Below are 18,412 nucleotides of genomic sequence, written 5' to 3'. Positions count from 1 at the left end.
GAGCTCCCTCGGCCCCGGCCGGGTCGGGTCGCCACTTCCGGGCGCTCACCTGGGACGCGCTCACCTGGGACGCGCTCACCTGCCTCCGGGCGCTTGGGCACCAGAATGAAGGACCGGCTGGAGCAGCTGAAGGCCGTGAGTCCCGCCGACCCCGGGAACCCGGCGGGCGGGGGCGGCTGCGGGGCTGGAGCTGAGCGGGAGACGGGCTCCCTTTCACTCCCCAAATCCAGGCGGGAGGGGGGCCGGGCCTGCGCTCCCCCAGCCCCAGCCGCATCCCGCGCCGGTCCCGCACCCTCCCCTCCCCACTGACGTCATGTGCCGGTGATTCATCGCGGGGCCGAGATTTCCCTGGATTCCTCTAGTCTCCCCTCCCTCCACCCCCAAGCTGGACAGCGTCAGTCCAGAGCTGGGATCCGCGGGGGGCACTTGGGCCCAGAGGAGCTCTCTGTGAGGTCCAGGGACACCTCACCACCTGCCGGCTGCTGCCCGGCACTGTGCCGGCCTCCTCCGTTTCCTTCCTGGGGGGCGCGGATGACCTCAGGGTGCCCGGGTGACCTCTGAAGCCGTGCGCTAGGTACATGCCAGGATGGGTCCTACTCCTTGTCATCTGGTGGACTGTAATTATTAATTTATCCCGCGTCCTCGGGACAGCCGTGGCCGGGGCAAAGGATGTGAAGGTAGCTCGCCTCCAGCCCTGCTGCACAAAGGCTGTAAAACCTTCGGCCACTTACTCTTTTGAGCCTCTTGTTTCCTTATCTGTCAGATAGGGGTGATCATACCTTAGAGATTTGTTACGAGATCAGATGGCACAATGAGACTTAACGTAGAGAACTGTTAAAGCATACCTAGGTTTTGGAGTCAGATATTCATTGACTCAATAAGTAATTACTGAGTGCAGTCTAGGGGCGGGCCCAGTGCTAAGCCCTGGGGACTGGGTGACACAGGCTCTAGCCCTTGACACAAAGTAGCCCATCTACCTGGGAGCTTGTTAGAAGTGCAGAAGCTTGGGCCTCAGTCTGGACCTACAGAAGATGCTTATTCGCCAGTGTTCCCAGCTGACGCATGATGGTCACATTAAAGTTTGGGAAGCAGGGCCTGGGGAGAACTGGGGCTGCCTGCTGGCCCCACGGCTTACTAGCCGTCTCTTAACCTCTGAGCTGAAGTTTTGTCATCTGTAAAACGAGCGCCTGTGAGGACTCAGCCCCAGAGAGCATGCCGAGCCCTTTGCACGGTGCATGGCACATTGAGGACCAAGAAACTATGATGCTACTAACAGTTAAAGCACTTCGGAAAAGTAGAGACCGCACACAAGTGCGAATGACTGCGAGGATGACGTCACCGTTGTTTTTCTTTCCCCTCCCTTGTGCCGGGTGAGATCTTCATGACTCTTTCACCTGTTCTGTGTGGCAGGGCAGGGCGATCAGGAAGTGAGAGAAGTCAAGGGGCAGTGGTGGGAGTGAGCCTCCCTGTCCCCTACTTGCTCTTTGTCACCCGAGCCTCACAACCTCCCAGTTACCAACAGGGCAGAAGGTATTGGCCCTATTTTTGTAGAGGAGGAAACTGGATCTCGGCCTGGGTAGGAGGGATGCCGCAGGCCACAGTGCTGGTCAGGGCCTGCCAGGAGAGGGGCCCAGGCTCCTGACCTCACCCACTTGCTCTTTCTCTGATGCACCTTGGTTGGGGAGGCAGAAAGGGAAGAGAGGGTCACTGCCAAGGTCTTCCCATGTCAGCACACCCAGCAGTCCGAACAACGCGAGACTGAACAGCAGGCAGAGGCAGCCTCCTTTCCCTGAGTTAGGGACCCATTTCCAGAGAGCCCCCTCCAATAGCCCACTGCCAACAAAGAGCGAAGAGCCTTAACGGAGCTTGGAATTCCAGGTCTCAGTGCCGTTGGCCAGGGAGCCCTGGCAAGCCCGTTTGCTTCTCCAAGCTTCCTTGTTACCGTCTGTGACATGGAGCTAATGTCATGGAGGTCCTGGTGCTTCCTCTCTTTACCTCTGGGGGTTGTGGGGGAAGTAAGACCGTGGGTGGTTCAGTTATTGTGGGAGCGCTGTCCTTACGGGAGTGCTGTTCTTATGACTGTGCGGTGGTTATGGGCGTCTGCAAGCGTGGGGGTGCTAGTGTTTTGCAGCAGGGTGATGGGTGGTGACGGGGTGCAGTGAGGACTGGGCCGCAGGTTCAAAGGGTTCTAATTGTGGCCCCGCCACCTAATAGCTGTGTTCTTTATTGCCACTTTCCCTCTCTGTTTCTCTATTCCTCTGTAAAACAAGGAGTTTGGTTGATCTCAGGAGCCCTTTCTGGCAATGTGTACGTTCTGGGTGAAGACTGTTGTTAAGGTTTATATCAATTTTGGTTTCTAGTCCAGTTCCTTTCCCTTCCAACCCCTAGGAGAGAGGTAGTTCTCACTGCAACAAGATAACCATCTTCTCTCTCTCATTCTTTTTATTTTTTTATTTTTATTTTTTATCAAGGAAGACATTTGTTAATCTGCATGAAACCAATTTCACACCGAGCAGCCTGTGCAATCTCTTTCTGCAGCATCTTTCTAAACCCCGGGGGGAGGCGAGGTGATAACTGCCTCCGATAGCTGGAGGACTGTCACGTGCAGGAAATTCGTTTTGCTCTGTGTAGATAAATGGAGATGTGAAATCGATGGGTAGAAATTAGGACTCTGCACAAAAGCATTTTTAGCGGGCAGAGCTGCCCAAGGATGGGCAGGGTTCATTGTGAGGGAGGGAGGGAGGGAGGGAGGGAGGGAGGCAAGAAGCTTGTCGGGACATTGAATATGGTAGGGATTTGAGCATCTCTTTGAGGGAAGAGAGGCAAATGCGGAGGTTTAAGGCCTCCATCAACCCTGAGTACATGTGGTTGTATAAAATGATTCATTGTGAACCTGTGTGCGAAGCATCTTTTGGCCTCCGGAGTCCATAGGATTGAGGGCTCAGAGTTACACCTGTAAAGGGGATCGTTATACCTTTCCCACAAGGTCGCCAACAGGGTGAAATGAGGTAATCTGTGATGATCACCCACTATAGTAAACATGGGTTCCCCCAGCTTGAGCAGCATCCACACCAACGGGCATAGCGCCCTGAGGCCCTGGTCGCGAGACCTGGCCTGTCTCTTGCACCGCTCCTCCTGGTGGGCTTTTTCAGCAGCCTGCTTCTTTGATGACAACGACAGGCTCACCAGGAATGTGCAGTTGCCTACACCCAGCCTGTCTCACCAGGCGGTTCTTGCTGACTTCTCACTAGCTGAATTTCGGAACCACTGAGCCCAGACAATGCCAGTCCAGGAACCTCTTGCCTGGTCCACTGTTCACTCAGCAAACATTTACTGAGCACCTACTATGTTCCAGGCCCTGGGGTGGTGCTGGGGTGTAACGGTGATTAATACATTTAACAGGAAGTTCCCAGTCAGCTAGGGAGACACACAAGAAACAGACACATCGATACCGTTCTCAGGATAGAAGCAGCTGTTGGCTGGCCGCTGGGAGCTGGGGACCGGGCATTAGGGAGTGGGGACACTTCCCAGAGTGGTGCTCGAGTTCAGGTCCCGTTTCAGGTCCTCGTTAAAGTCAAGTCTCGTCTCTTCAGAGGCCTGGAGAGTCTCCTAAGAAGAAAGGCGAGGCTCCTGGGTTTCCACGCGCACGCGCACGCGCACGCGCACGCGACGTCAGTGCTCTCTAACCTCTGCGCGGCGGGCGGTGCTCACCCGCATCCTCTGCCACCTCATCCTGCGGGGCGACCTCAGGGGCGCGGTGTTAGTTAGGCCAGAAAACTGCGTGAAGCCCTGGTCTTAGAGAGGAAGTGGTCATAAGGAAAAACAAAGGCTGTATTTCATGAACAGAGAAGCCCCCCCAAATCAAAGGTAGATAATGATAATAGAGAAGCCAGTGATGTGTGAATAAAGGTCAAGGACTTTGGGTCCTGTTGGAGACTGATCTTCAGAGGACCAGGCAGGACTTGGGCCGTACCGGCCCCTCCAAGGCCAGCACCTGATGAAATCGACCACTTGGGGCTCTAATGGCCAGCTTTACTCTTTGCTTTCTGTTCTGTCTTGGGTCCTACAGGGCTTGTCTTTTGCCTTCTTCCCCATTCGAAGTTCTGGTGTCTCTGTGGGATCAGGATGCCTCAGGAACATGGAGCCAAACTTCCCCTTTAAAGCTTAATTCATTCTATAAATAGGTATTATTGAGCCCCTGCTGTGTGCCAGATGCCTTGGGCGGTCACCAATCTTAACATCCCGCCTTGAGAATCTCTTCGTTGAGGTTCCGTCCTTTGGTGGTAACATTTCTACCCTGCCAGTGATTTCTTCCCCAGCTCTGGGAGAGTCGTCGTGCTGTGAGCAGACAGGAAGCAGAGCGGAGATGAGAGCGATGGGGATTGAGCGGGGGATTACAGACCCATCAGCCAGAGAGGCCAGAAGAGAACATGCCTGGATGAGAGAAGGAGATTAGTTTTATTTTTATTCCTGTGAGTGTGGGGGAGGCTAGGGGACTGGCAGGAGCCGAGGTTCATGTGTCCTCTCTCCCTCTCAGTGCCTCTTTCCCTTTTGTCAAAAGGTGGGTATCTTCCAAGACTCCTTCTTTACAAATAATACTCCCTAACTGCAGCCTAGAATATTCCCCCTCCATTCCAGCAGTCCACATGGGCTATATATTGCTTCATAGCAAAATACTGTTCTTGTAAGTCAGCTGGGTTTTTGTTGTTGTTGTTGTTACCATAGAGTGGGCTTCAAACCACCTGCCATTTGTTTTTTATGAGATAGACACTTTTTCTCCTGGGTCCTATTGTCTTTAAGGTCGATGGTTCTATTACTTGTTGTCACCATATCAGCTACAGTCACAATGATCATTTATTGAGCAGCCACTTACTATCGGATAGGACTTGCGTTAGGTGCCTTACGTACCTTGTCTCTAATTCTCTCAGCCTTGCAAGGCAAGGTGCTGTTATATCTCATTCTCATTCTATAGGGAAGGGGATTGAGGCTCTGTCAATTGAGACCTCAGGCTGGGAAGTGGTGGGATCAAGAATTGAGCCTCTCTTTCTTGCTTTTTTCTATCCCCCCACACTGTCTCTGATCATCTCGCCAACTGCGCCGTATGCTCCTTGATGCAGGGTCAGGCGGGATATTCCTCTGGGACCCCAGCGCCTAGCACTGCACATGGTAGTTAGTTACCTATTAAACATTTGTCTGTTGACTAATCGACAACAGATTGGCTCTTAACGCATCCCTTATTATTTTGGCTTACTTTTCCCACTCCATTCCCTGCGGGTTGGTGAATCTTTACCTGCCTGAAGTGCACCATTAACTCGGGGAACCCATAAATTTGCTAAAGAAGCCGGAGGTCACTGGTTCCACTCTCCAGGACAGAGATGGATGAGTTCCAAGGCTTCCTGCTCTACCCCAAACCTCAGTCCCGTACATCACGGAAGGTTGTCCTTGTTCAGAAAGAAAATGAAGGAGGAGATGTAAATGTCACAGTGAAAATCCAGCTGCCCCAGTTTTCCCTTGGTAATATCTGATACAGACCTTAAGGTTCAGTTCAAGATCATTGCTGCAAGGAAGCTTCCAGACCCTGAGCTGACAGCATTTACTCTGCCTCCCCTGGGACTTCCACAAACTCTTTATTTGTGTCGATATGTAGAAGCAGCCACACATGGTTGTCATTTCAGAAGCCACCTACCCTGTTATGTCCTGCTCTCTGAGAGAGCACAGACTCCATGTGCTCCGGTCCCCCTGTGTCTTCACGTCCCAGCCCACAGCTCGGAAAGCTGTAAACCATACTGTCAGCGGATGAACAGGGTTATTCTGCAAATGAATTTACCTGGAGATTTTGGCCTTCCCCGGAAAATTTTGTCCGCCCGGAGGGACCTTATCTCCAGGTACTTTTATATCAGGCCCCTCTCCAACTTCCTCCCCTCACCACTGTCTCTGCTGTTAGGTCAGCCTGTTTTCTGGCATTGGGCCGTTTCCATGGCAACATTCCCCAGCTGGTCTGGAGACTGAAGTTCAACCCCCTCTTAAAGAGATTAGTGAACTATGTACTGTCTGGGTATGTTTAGCGGTCTGGGTTAGGGCAGCTTGGTATGGCATCAGATTTGCTTTTTTTCTTTTTTTTTTTTTAATAAACTTTTTATTCTAGACTAATTTTAGATGTACAGAGAAGTTCCAAAAATAGTACAGAGAGTTCCTCACCGGGTTTCCTCCATTGTTAACACCTTAATTACGATGGGACATCTGTCAAAACCAAGAAACGGACATTAGTGCATTGCTATTCGCTAACCTCCCAGCTTTATTTGGATTTCACGAGTTTTTCCACGAATGTCCCTGTTTCTGTCCTAGGGTCCAGGCTAGGACACCACACTGCATCTGATTGTTATGTTTTCTTAGCCTCCTGGGTTTTCATGACCTCGTTGGTGCGACATCTGCTTCTAGTGCTTTGGAGTGTGTTTCCTGGCCAGTGATGCGGATGCGTGCTGCAGCCGAGGTGGGGGTGCCGTTAGGAGGCATCGCCCCATGATGATTGACAGCATCATGAGGGCTGTGCCTCCAGCTGCCCAGATTCTCCTGGCTCAGGCGCTCGCCGTCTGCATGACCTCAGCAGGTTGCTGGTCCCCTTTATGTTTGGTTGTCTCAGATGTCAGGTGGGGAGGGTTTCCAGAAGATCGTTGTGAGATTAAATGCCTTGGTAAATATAGAGTACGTGTCTTAGAGGATTCTTCAGCCCATGTGGAGTGCTCAAAAAATGTTATCTATTTAACCGTTAATGACCTGTGTTCTAGAAGGATCGTGAGGGGCTGGGGGCTTGTGGGACAGGCTGAAAGGAAGGGTCGAGGAGAAGGCTGAGGGTGGACTAAAGGAGACACTTTTAGTTCCTTCCTCCTTTCTGTATCTTTGAGAATTGGAGGGTGTGGGGGTGTTGAGGGGTGGGGAAGGGAAGGGAAGGGGAGGAAGTCAGGAAAGAGTGAAGAGGGCTAGGGGAGGGGAGGAAGGAATGAACAATCCAGGAGGAAAAGGAAGGTATTCTTCGAATCTCCTCCGGTGGCTCCTGGGAGGAGAGAGAAAGGAGAGATGTCTTCTCACCCAAATGGCTTTCTCGGAGGGATCCTTCAGTAAATCCAGTCAACCTTCGAAATTTCCCCAAGGAGTCACCTCTGCACACATTCTTTAAATAGGCTTCCGTCTTCCCCAAGCTCTACTGGATTTCGGGTGAGGTTAGGCACCCCGCCTTGTCCCGGATGTACAATTCTTGTGCTAAGTGCTGTCATCACTTTCCATGTGGAGTCGTAGTGGCCTGTGTGCCTGTCCGCCTCCCATCTGAGACCCTGAAGAGCAGGGGTGCTGTTGGGTCTGTGTCTCTCCAGTGTCTGAACGATAGCTTGGCAAACGATAGATGTTTAATGAATACTGTTGGATGAATGAATGAACAAATGAATCTTACTCTGGATGGGACCTTGTAGTGAGAAGGAGAAGGTTGTGGGTTTGGTGGTGGGTTATGAGACCCTAGGTCCTTTTCTAAGGTAATGTACTGTGAACAGTGGATTGGACCTAGGAGCCAGTCCTGGCTTTGTTCTTTATTAGCTGCGTGATTCTGGGTGAATTAACCTCCCTAACCACAGCTTACTCATCAGTATAGATACCGTCTACCCAGAGGGCATGTTTATTTTCCATTCCTTTTCACCTCTCCATCTCTAGACATACCTCAGGTCTGGAGAAACAAAAACAGATTGGAATTAACATGGCATGTGGGGATGAAACATCGATGATTTTATATCTAAGGAATGCATGCAAGATCTTTATGTCAAAGATCAGAAACTATTGACCATGTATTGAGACACAAAGAAAATGTCAGACTCCACAGAAAATGAAGTCATATAGACCATATTTCCCTGACAATGACATAATACAGTTAGAAATTAACAATATAATAATAGTCCTCCCTGGGCGTTCCTGCTTTGGATAGTTAAAAACACCTTTCTAAATAACTCTTGGGTTAAAAAGAAAACAAAAAACGGAAATGACAGTCTATTTAGAAATGAATAATAATGAGAGTTGTGAATAACAAAACTTGTGAGATTAGAGCAGAAGCAGAATTCACAGTTTTATTTCTTTAAATGCTTATAGTAGAGAAATGACTTCATTTAGATAAACGAACTAAATTTCAGTTCATTTTAAGGGACCTGCTATCACCTTCTGAGAACTGGCTTTAGAGTTGCACCTTTAGCAAAGACTTTCTTTAGAGAAAATAAGGCCCAGTTTTCTGCTTTCAATGATATAGTCTTGGGCATTTAATAGGTACCCAGCTGAACATTTCACATACGTTAAGCAATTTAATCCTCACGACGATTCTGTAGGTAGATTGTTCATGTTACAAATGAGGAAACTGTGGCACAGAGAGGTAAAGTAACAAGATCACACAGCTACTAAGTAGCAGAGCTGTGCTTTCAACTCAGTCACATGTATGAAACATGCACACTCCTAGGATTATATGCACCAGTATCTTTTCCATTCATGCATATAGATTAGTCCAATTTAGTTTTATTGGCATTGCAGCGTCCCCCTGAAATAAGCAAGGGCATGTCACCAAGCCGGGTGGGAAGGGCGCCTTCGGGTGGGGTGTACAGGTAGGACTAGGGGCCCCGGGCTCTCACAGACCTGCTTTTGAGTCCTAATGCCACCATTATTAGCTGAATCACTTTGGACCAGTTATTTAATTAAGTAGTTGCCTCATCTTTAAGTGCAGAAGGTAATATTTGTCCCTCCTAGGGTTGATATGAGACACAAATAATATGTTCGAAATCACAAGAGTGCCTGCAACGAAATACACACGTATTATCTAGCAGTATGGTTGCTATGGCAGAACGCATGGGGTGGGGTCATCATGAACTTCGGTAATTGTCCAGTCGTCCACCGACTGGCTGGCCTTGGACTAATGTGGTGATGAGTTTATTCCTCAGTATCTTCATCTTATAAATAGGGCCAATTCTTGCCTCTAGTCGTCCAGCTAGAATCACATCTTGAAAGTAAAAGTGCGAAGCTCACCTAGGGTATCCAAGTATTTCTCTCCTCTTGATTCATCTGATAAGGGGAAGATGCAAGTCCGTGGGAAGGGAAAGTGTTCTCTCTGGGAGGGTTTTATGGGAGGGTAAAAAACGGTGTGGGAGGGAGAACTGGGCCTTGGAGAAGGGCCATCTGGCTCTTTAAATGGGGAACAGAGCACTGAGTGCCTACTGAGGGCTGCCACGCTTACTCAGAATTTCTGGCTTCTTTTAATTAAAGTAGAGGGACTGGAAATACCAGAATTCGGCAGCAGCCTGTCGTGGGTGTGTGTGTGTGTGTATGTGTGTTTGGCATTTTTGGAAGGTGGTGGCGTTTGTCTTTGGGAATCCACGGACCCTCATTATAGAGGGAGACCAGTCGGGAAAGTGGGCAGAGGGAGAAGAAAAATCACATTTCCTTGTCTCATCGAACCAGATTAATTGGGAGAAAATCTGGGTTTATCAAGAAGAGTATGTATCTGCCAAGCAAAGAGCTGTTTAAGTGTGGAGAGGAAGAGGTGCAAGAATTTGTGGTCACCTGCTTGTGCAAGGACGGCTCCTGCCCTTGCCAGCCACAGTCTTTTAATGTCCCGCCGTAGGGAGTAAGACCCAGATAGCCCTTCCCAGCCCAGACTGCTGGTCGCCATCCGTTATTATTTCCCTCACCCCGAAACTTTCCCGAAAACCGCTGGGCCTTTTGTCTTGTCCTGGGACCCTCTGGTGTTGGCCGGGGTCTGGCACCGAAGGGGGGAGAATCAGGGGGCCAGTGAATGGCGTCCTTTTCGTTTGGGATGGCTTCCTGTTTCTTTCTTTGTCCCTTCCTTCTGTCTTGCTGTTGCGCTTTGTAATGATCCTTACGGAATTGCTGACGATTTTAACCGATTCGCAGCCGCGTTTTGACTTGGACAGGAGCAGGGCTCTCTCTCTTTTCCTGAGAAGACGTCCTTTCATTTCCTTCAGTGCTTTTCCAGCTGCAGTTAAGCTCGCCCTCTTCTTCCCTTCTCTTTTTCTTCCTCTCTTCCTTTCTTTTCTCTCTTGACAACAGGGCTCTTCCTTAAAATAAAACGTTGTCGTCAGCCCCGGTGTGTAAAGCAGATAAAAGTGAAGCTATGCAGATTGACCCAGCGGCCCGACTCCCCGCAGCCTGACTCCCCGGGTGGGTTCTAAGGCACATCCGAGATGTCTTGGGCTTCACGCAGCCGCCCTGGAAAGCTAAGCTCCTTACGTGGTGAGAAAACCAAGGCTTAATGGAGATAAGTGCTGTGCCCAAGGCCTGCAGCTCCTCTCTGCCAGCCGCATGCTTTCTGCAGGGCTCTCCTTGGCTCCTGGCTGCCCTTGGTATTAGGTGCTTTGAGCGGGGTGCAATGGAATCAGCAAGGGCTTAGGACAGACGACCCAAGCTTGAGCCCCGACTCTGAAAAGCAATAGCAGGGAGACCTTGAATGACTTAGAACTTCTCTGACCTGCAGGTTCTCACCTATAAAATGTAGGTGGGTTTCGTTGACATGCTGTCCGTAAAGCGGCTGGGGCGCTGTCGCCACCTGGTAGCTCGTAGGGACTCTGTAGGTGGCAAAGATTTTTTATTAAAGGAGCTAATGAAGAGGGACTCACAGTCAAATAGACTAAGGCTGATTGAGAAGGCAGTTGAGAGGAAGGCAGTGAGCATTGAATGAGAGGAATTGCAGGTTAAGTCACTTCATATTGAGTTCTGGGTCCCAGAATTCGTTCTACTCTTCGTCCAGAGGCGAGGAGATCATAGCTCTGGCTGCCCTCACTGAATTTGGGGGCGCATTCGAGAGGTGGGGGCAGATGATAAGTCCTGAGTCCTAGTTCAGTGCTGGCCACGTCATTGGCGTTATCTTCCATTGCCTGGCGGGAGAGGCAGCGGGAGGCCAGGGTGGGGGCGTGGGGAGCGGAAGTGGGTGGCTGGGCTCTTGATTCTCACATACGGTTTTTTACTGTGGCTGATGCTGCAGCTACTTAACGTTCCTATTACCACACGCCTTGATTCTCTGATAAAGATGCCGAAGTTCTCTTCTTGGCCATGCTCAGTCATGTGGGCTGAAGATAAAGGGCACGGTGTGCTTCCCTTGCCCTGGAGATCCCCGAGGCCTCGAGGCCTGTAAGAGCATGGCCGTGTGATGTGTCACATGTCCTGGGGAAGGAGCCCTGGTCCTGGGTCTGCTGGATCCCCTTCCGGAGAAGCCCGGGTGTCACGTGACTCCAGACAACCACATTATCCAGATAATCTGTGATAATGGCCTCTTCTTTGAATTTTCCGATCTACTCTTGTTGAAGTGGTTATTTTATATTTTTGGAAGCGGCACAGCACAGTGGGAGAAACCGCATGGGAAGATGGGAATCAGGAAGCCTGGGTTCTCTTTCTGGCTGTATCGGTACCTCATTATTTGGTCTCAGGCCTTGGCTTGCCCATCTCTAAATGAGAGAGTCTAATGGTAGGATCTGTAAGGCTGCATCCATCTCTACACATCCTGTATCTTTTCTCCCCCTTTCCTGCTTAAAGGTACTTAGATCCAGGTTAAAGCTCTAAAGGAGTTACTTGGTGAGACCTTGTTGATGGTGGTTTTATTGAGTTGTTTCTATGTGCTGTTCATTACGTAAAGAAATTTAAAATGTTATCGTGTTTAATCTTCATAAAAACCCTAGTAGGCATTATTGTTCCTCTTTTGTAGATAAGGAAACTGAGGCTCAGAGATGGTTAAACCGATTGCTTAAGGCTCAGTGACTAGCGTGTGATGGAGTGAGTTTGAGATCCCCTGGTCGTCATGGTGTTGTGCGCGATCAGTCTTGTGGACCGAGCCTTTAGTGTGAAAACTTGAGAGCTCCCTGTTCGGGCATCGTGTGTGCCCAGTCTTGCGTTAGAAGCTTTCCACATGGGATCTCATAAAAGCGATAAGGTGTCTGGCGCTGTTACCATTCACGGGTAACAAACTCAGAGCGGTAAGAGACTCGATTGACATCTCACAGCCCGTAATCCATACCAAATTCTGCAGCCAGGCCGTGAGGCGCCAAAGCCTTCCCCTTGCCCAGTTCACGCCTTCCCTCACTGGAGGTGGACCAGGCCCGCCCTGCGAGAGCCTGCCGAAAGCCAAGCGCTAGCCGTCCTGGACTTGGGGAATCCCTGTGCAAATTCCAGGGGGCTCAACAATTTACGTCACGCTGGAGAGCTGGGCGCCTGCCTCCCACGCTGCAGGACACAGTGGTCCCCAGCTTCCAGAAACCGCCCTTCATCCATCCTGTGATGGCAGCCGCATCCCACTTCCTTAGCACATGTGCCTATTTGACGAAAGCGGAGCTGACGCACCCGTGTGTGTCTGTGTGTGTACGTGCGTGCACACCTACCTGAGGTATCTACCCTCAGCGTGAATCTCTAGAAGAGCTCCTAAGAGAAGGCACTCTCCACCAAGGCTTCCTAGAGGAAGACTGGCTTCCTGTTCTCTAGTGGGAGTCATGCAGTCCTCCTCAGGAGACGAGCTCTCTGAAGGCTGCCGAGAGGCCCAAGTATTGATCATAGTTGATAAAGGGAGCTTTTTTTTTGTCTCGAACTGTAGAAACTGCTGGGTGAGTGCAGGCTTACCGTCTCTGTGGAAAGCTAGTTACTTGCTCAGCTAAAATGGATTGAATTGCTGTTATGTCTCTAGTCCATGGTAAGTACCCATTATACACATGGAATAAATTCATTAATGACAAGTTTTAATTGCAAATGACAAGAGCCAATGATAGTTTTAATTGCAAATGACAAGAGCCAATTCTGGTTAAATGAGTGAAAATATATTAGAAACGAGGGTAGCTCTGGGAACCCAGCAGATGTCTTGGTTGGATGCTGCTGTCATGATTCACGTCACAGTTCCAGTTCCTCAGGGGGCTTTGGGTCATGACCGAGAGTCTTCCCGTGGGGAAGGCAGGGGCCACCTCCACGAAGGAAGGCGTTCTGGGGCGCTGTGGTAGCTGGGTAAGGCAGCCCTGGCCCTCCACGTGTTCATGCTCAGCAGGAAGCCTGGGTGGAGGAGTGATCAGTAGTAGGAGGCTGTGATGGCGGCTGTGAAAGTTTGCACAAAAGGCATTGGGAACGTAGGGAGGTTTTAAATTTTGCATGCGGGGAACATGTCCGGAGAGGTCAACAGGGAAGTTTGTTCGCACTTGAGTTTTAAAGGCTAAGTAGAATTTTGCCAGCTGGATGAATGCATTTCGGGGGATCTTCGTGTGACAGTTCAGTGATGTGGAAGTACAGTGTGTCCAGGAAGAGCCAGAAGTTCCGGCGCCCGGTCTGGAGAGCGCATCTCAGAGGGGGAAGTGTGGGTGGGGCCCGATCTCAAAGGGCCCTGGGTGCTCCTTCAGGCATTGAGACTTTCAGTCCCAGGAAGGGAGCTGTCACTGTATGACTGTAAGCGGCAGAAGGACATGGCCAGTTCTGAGTTTTAGGAAGATGACTGCGGGGGGCTGTAGCAGTGCTCTTAGATTCAACTCTTCTTCCCACGTGGCTGTTCAACGTGGGCGGCTGATGGTTCCAGACAAGCCAGAGAGTGAGCCAGTCAAAAAGAGACCCCCCAGATGGCTGGAGAGTCCCACATTTCCGTGGGAATCCCCAGTAACTCCATCTTCTGTTCCAGACCAGGAGGATGGTGGCAGGTGGAGAAGAGAGGCCCCTGGTGGCTTTCATTGCCCATAGAGTTCTGAGTGTTTAAGAGTGAAACGTCTTGGCGTAGGAGGCCATAGGCCACTGGAGTTTGTGAAGAAGCAGGTCGTGGGGCGGCGGGGGGGGCGCGGTTTGCCCCGCCTACCTCCACTCTGGACAACCTGTCCTCCCTCCGTGCTTCAGAATGGGTAGTGCGCAGTGTGCAGTGGTCTGGGAAGAACGTACAGATGGCTCAGGTCTTTGATGTCGGGTGGGAAGAGAAGCCCTTCCTCTAGACAGCCATTTGGTGATTTTGCAGAGGAAGTCGAAAGAGGTTAAGACAGCCGAGGTCTCCAGGGGTGGCTTCCTTTTCCTTATAAACATGGACCCTGACAGGGGACAACAGGCAGTGCCGATTCCTTTGTAATAGGTGGTTTCTGGAAACAGGAAAGTCTTCCCTCCTACTGCGAGGATTTGAAGCTAGTGTTCTAGAGGAATCGTGGCTAGAAACTATTCGAATATAGATCATGCGGTGTGGAGAAGGGGCTCGGACGTGGGCTCTAGAAGATGAGCTAGAATCTCTCCGTCTCCACATTTTAGCTAAGTGACATTGCCCGAGTTCCTTAACCTCTCTGTTTCCGGTTCTCTGATTGGAAACAGTTATAGCAATGTCACCACCACCACCAAAACCTAACAATTTATTGAGTACTTACAGTAGGCCAGACACTGTGCAAAAAAAAAAAAAAAAAAAAAAAAAAAAAAATCATTATCTTACTGATTTCTTAAAGAACGCTGTGAAGTAGGTAGTGTTGTTATTAACATTTCACGGATAAGAAAATGGAGGTACTGTGGGGATAGTAGCTCGCCTGTCCACCCCGCAAATAACCAGTAAATGGGGGAACTAGGGTTGCAGTTCAGACAGCGTGACATCAGAGTTTGCCACGTCCCAGAGCTGTTCTGAGTTTTCAAGGAGACTGTGGATGTAAAATGCTGACTGTAGATCGAGCTCCTGGGCCCTAGCGAGCATTCCATACTTGGAGCCAATTCTTGTGTTGTGAGTCTCACCTGCCCGTTTTTGTCTCTCACAGAAGCAGCTGACACAGGATGATGACACTGACGAGGTCGAGATCGCCATCGACAACACAGCTTTCATGGACGAGTTCTTCTCTGAGGTGGGCAGCCTGCCGGTGCCTTCATCTGAATGTACATGAGGAAACACAGCTTCCTTATAAAGAATGAAGCCTTAAAGATCTTCCCAGAGTAGCAGAGGAAAGTCAGTCTTTTGCAGGGACGGGGAGGCCAGACCAAGAAGTTACAGGGAGAGTCTTTCTAATACTTACTTGGGAGGGTGCAGGTTTTTAATCTTATGGAGAAAGTCAGCGGAAAGTAAATTGTATGTAATTAAAGTCTTATGCTACGCGACACCATTTTAACGATATCCCTTCTTGCCCAAATGACATAATTTGAATACAGAATCAACCCGCGGGGTCCCAGCCACACGGCATAAAACGCATCGTATCTTTTAGGCCTGTGATTCACAGAGACCACATTTATTTCCCAAAATTCAGTCCCTTTGGCTTAATTCCAGTGATAACAGAGAAACCGAGAAACCACCAATTAATATTTTTGAAGTCGAACGGGGCAAAGGTGGGTTGCCTACGTCTGCACGCTCGCATGCCCTGTGATTTTGAAGGTCCTTGATGGCAAGGTGCTGCGGCAGGCGGTGGGTGCTGGGAAGCTTGTTGGGGGCGGGGGTGCTAGTGGTGGCGGTGGCGTGTCACGGACGGGCTTTGGAGCCAGAGGAACATGGCTGCAAATCTCAGCCCTGCTTGCGACCAGCTGTTGACCCTGCGAATGTTCCTTAGCACACTCGGTTTCCTTATCGGTAAGTCCGGATTGCTAATGTAATTCCCTAGAGGGTTATTATGACGATTGAATGGGATAATGTTTCTGAAACATTCAGCGTAGCATCTGAGCCATAGGCGCTCAATAAATGACACTTCAAAAAAAACAAAGGCACGGGAAGTTCAGTCACTGACGCTTCTGCCACCGTACTGAGGTTTCTTTCTATTTTTCCGGAAGGAAGACAGGCGGCGTCGTATTCTTTCTGCAGGGAGGACGTGGGCGTCTCCCGTCCTGTAGCTTCGGGACGTGGAAAAGTCGTCCTGCTGTTCTCAGCTCTCGTCAAAACGGAGTGGAGCGAGGTGCGAGGTGTGACGGCTCAGGCCTGTTCATCTGTTAGAGTCACAAGCGGGTTTAAGAGCGAACTGGAGCGAACCGGAGCGTGTACTGGCCTGATCGGGAAGCCGGCTGCGAACGCCCCGTAGACCCCCACCTTCCTTCCCCGGGGGCGGGTCTGGCCTTTCGGTTGAGGAGTCATAGGGCAATCAGGCGGCCTTTGAGTTTGGTGAGTCTCATGCTGTTCCAGGTGTGGATTGTGGAAGGAAGATGTCTTTCTGCTCAATGGCGGGAGGGGACTTAAGATGTTTACATCATTGTAGGTTGTCCCTCTGAGCTTGGAGGACCAGATTCGTTAAAGAATTTAACCGAAAGAATAAGGAATAAGGGATCGGGAACCTTCTCCCAGGACAGCGTCTGCCTCTTCTCTCAAATCAGAGGGGCCCCGAGAGGCAGTGTTCCTTGTGAGGTGCGAAGGTGGCCTCCAAGACTTCAGCCTCCAAGACATGGTCTGAGTCCATCCTCAGGCATTCACTAGGAAGTGACCTTGGTTAAGTCACTTGACCAAGAGTTTGGCCTTAGAAATTAATTCCTTACCTGCCACCAACTGTGATCTCACAGATTTGCTGGGGATTAAAGGAGCTAACAGTCAGAAAGGGCTTAGCGCGGGCTTAGGGCAAGGTTACTTTCCGCTTTTCTCATCTGATAGAACACGGAGAGGGTACGTAGCAGAGTGGGGCAGAGGCAGGAGGGAGCGGATGATCACACAGTCTCTGGCGCCCCACAGATCCTGGTCTAAATCTCGGCTCCACACATTGCTGGTGGTGTAACTTTGGAAAAGTTGTCAAACTGCTCTAAACCCCAGTTTCCTTTAACACGGTGATATTGCCTGCTGGCTATCATGAATATAAAACGAGAAAGCGTGTGTCGGACTTAGCGCAGTGCCTGACGCACACTAAGCGTGTCTGCAGTAAAGTTTACTCCTTGTTTCACTGTGTCCCCGGTGTATTTGCGAGAAAGCGGGCCACAGAGTTGATTTTTTTGAATGCCGTCTGGAAATATCTGTGACGGTGGGATACGGTACGTTCTAGGTAGTGGGGATTTGGGGGAAATGAGGGGGTTTCCCTGTGTGTGTGACTGGGGAACACACCTGGGACATTCTGTGGGATACAGTAAGTAGGTTTCTTGGGAAGGGGCTCTTGCGATCAGGCCTGCTTTTTGGACTCAGTCCAGCAAGTCGGTCACCCCCGGTTATTTGCTGAGGACCGAAAGTGCAGCTCGGTCGGAGAGGCCTGTGCGAGGTGCGGAGGAAGTCACAGGACCAAGATGTTTTCAGAATGTGCTCTGCACTGTAAAACTCAAATGGTTTCTCCAGCTTCTCACTTGTTGGAGAAGAGAATTGGCCTTCGGGTTTTCTGGCCTCCTCGGCTGATTAAGCCGGGGTCTAGTAAATGATAAACCCCAGACTTTCGTCTAATTCGCTGTCGTCCGCATTTTCCTCGGTCTGTTTGCTCAGTTGGCAGAGAGAGCGAAGTTTTAGAGGAAACAGGACCGACCTGAGAAGGCAGAAACACGAGGGATTTATTGTCCTCTAGTCATTCATTCATCCATTCATCCATCAGGACACGTGAGTGCTCACTGTCTTCCAGGCAGCCTGTTAGGTCCTGGAGATACAGTGTTCTGCGTGGCAGAGTCCTTGCCCCGTGGTATCCTTTATCTGGGTGAGGGCGATAGGAAAATTTTAAAGTCCTGTGATCATAGAAAGGTCAGCGAGGTAGTCCTGTGGGAGCACGGAAGAGGAAGCTTTCCATTCCGCCAGGAGGGAGGGAGATGGGGGTGAGAGAAGTCGCCTGGGGGCTTCGCGTGCACACCCACGCCCGATTCAGGGGGCCCGGAATGGCTTGGACTTTTGGATTTTTAGAAAATTCTTCCAGATAATCCTATTGCCTGCTGTCGTTATGAACCCCACTGCAGAGCGATGGGGAGCCTTTGAAGGTTTTAAGCGAGAACGTGATGGGATCAGAGTGCGTTTTAGAAAAAGCATTCTGGTGGCAATGTGTAGAAAGTGGGAGAGGCCAGAGCGGGAAAGATCAGTGAGTCGCTGGTGCGGCAGCCCCTGGGAGGAAGGGTCAGAGCTTTGCCCCGAATCTGGGTCTCTAAGCGGCAGCGTAAGGCACATCACTTAGGGCTGCTTTCGAGGAACTGTGGCTGGAGCAATAAAGATATGTAATTATTTCACATATGAAGAAGTCTGGAATTAGGGGTGGTACAGTGGGCTAGAGGTATTGGGGTCAAGTCAGTATCTCGCTGACCCTCTTGGCTTTTCCCTTAGGGTGGAGAGTCTGTTCTGATTATCCTATAGAACACGGGGAGGGTACGTATCAGAGTGGGGCAGAGGCAGGAGGGAGCGGATGATGGAAAGATCATACAGTCTCTGGCACCCCACAGATCCTGGTTTAAATCTCGGCTCCACACATTGCTGGTGGTGTAACAAATCGCCATGACAGTTAGTGGTGTGACCGACCCTTTGGTGATACTGACAGATTCTGCAGAGTAG

General features: G+C 50.3%; 1 protein-coding gene across 1 annotated transcript in view; it reads left to right on the top strand.

Moving 5' to 3' along the window:
- Positions 1 to 6: 6 nt before the first annotated feature.
- STX3 (syntaxin 3) overlaps positions 7 to 18,412 on the top strand; it is a 39,122-nt gene continuing 20,716 nt past the window's right edge. The window contains 2 exon segments of the mRNA XM_023522890.1: positions 7 to 135; positions 14,766 to 14,849. Coding sequence (XP_023378658.1) covers positions 106 to 135; positions 14,766 to 14,849 — 114 coding nt within the window. The 5' untranslated portion in view covers positions 7 to 105.

The sequence above is a fragment of the Pteropus vampyrus genome, unplaced genomic scaffold (genome assembly GCF_000151845.1).
Source record: "Pteropus vampyrus isolate Shadow unplaced genomic scaffold, Pvam_2.0 Scaffold360, whole genome shotgun sequence".
NCBI lineage: Eukaryota > Metazoa > Chordata > Mammalia > Chiroptera > Pteropodidae > Pteropus > Pteropus vampyrus.
This window is presented reverse-complemented; position numbering and strand designations above follow the sequence as displayed.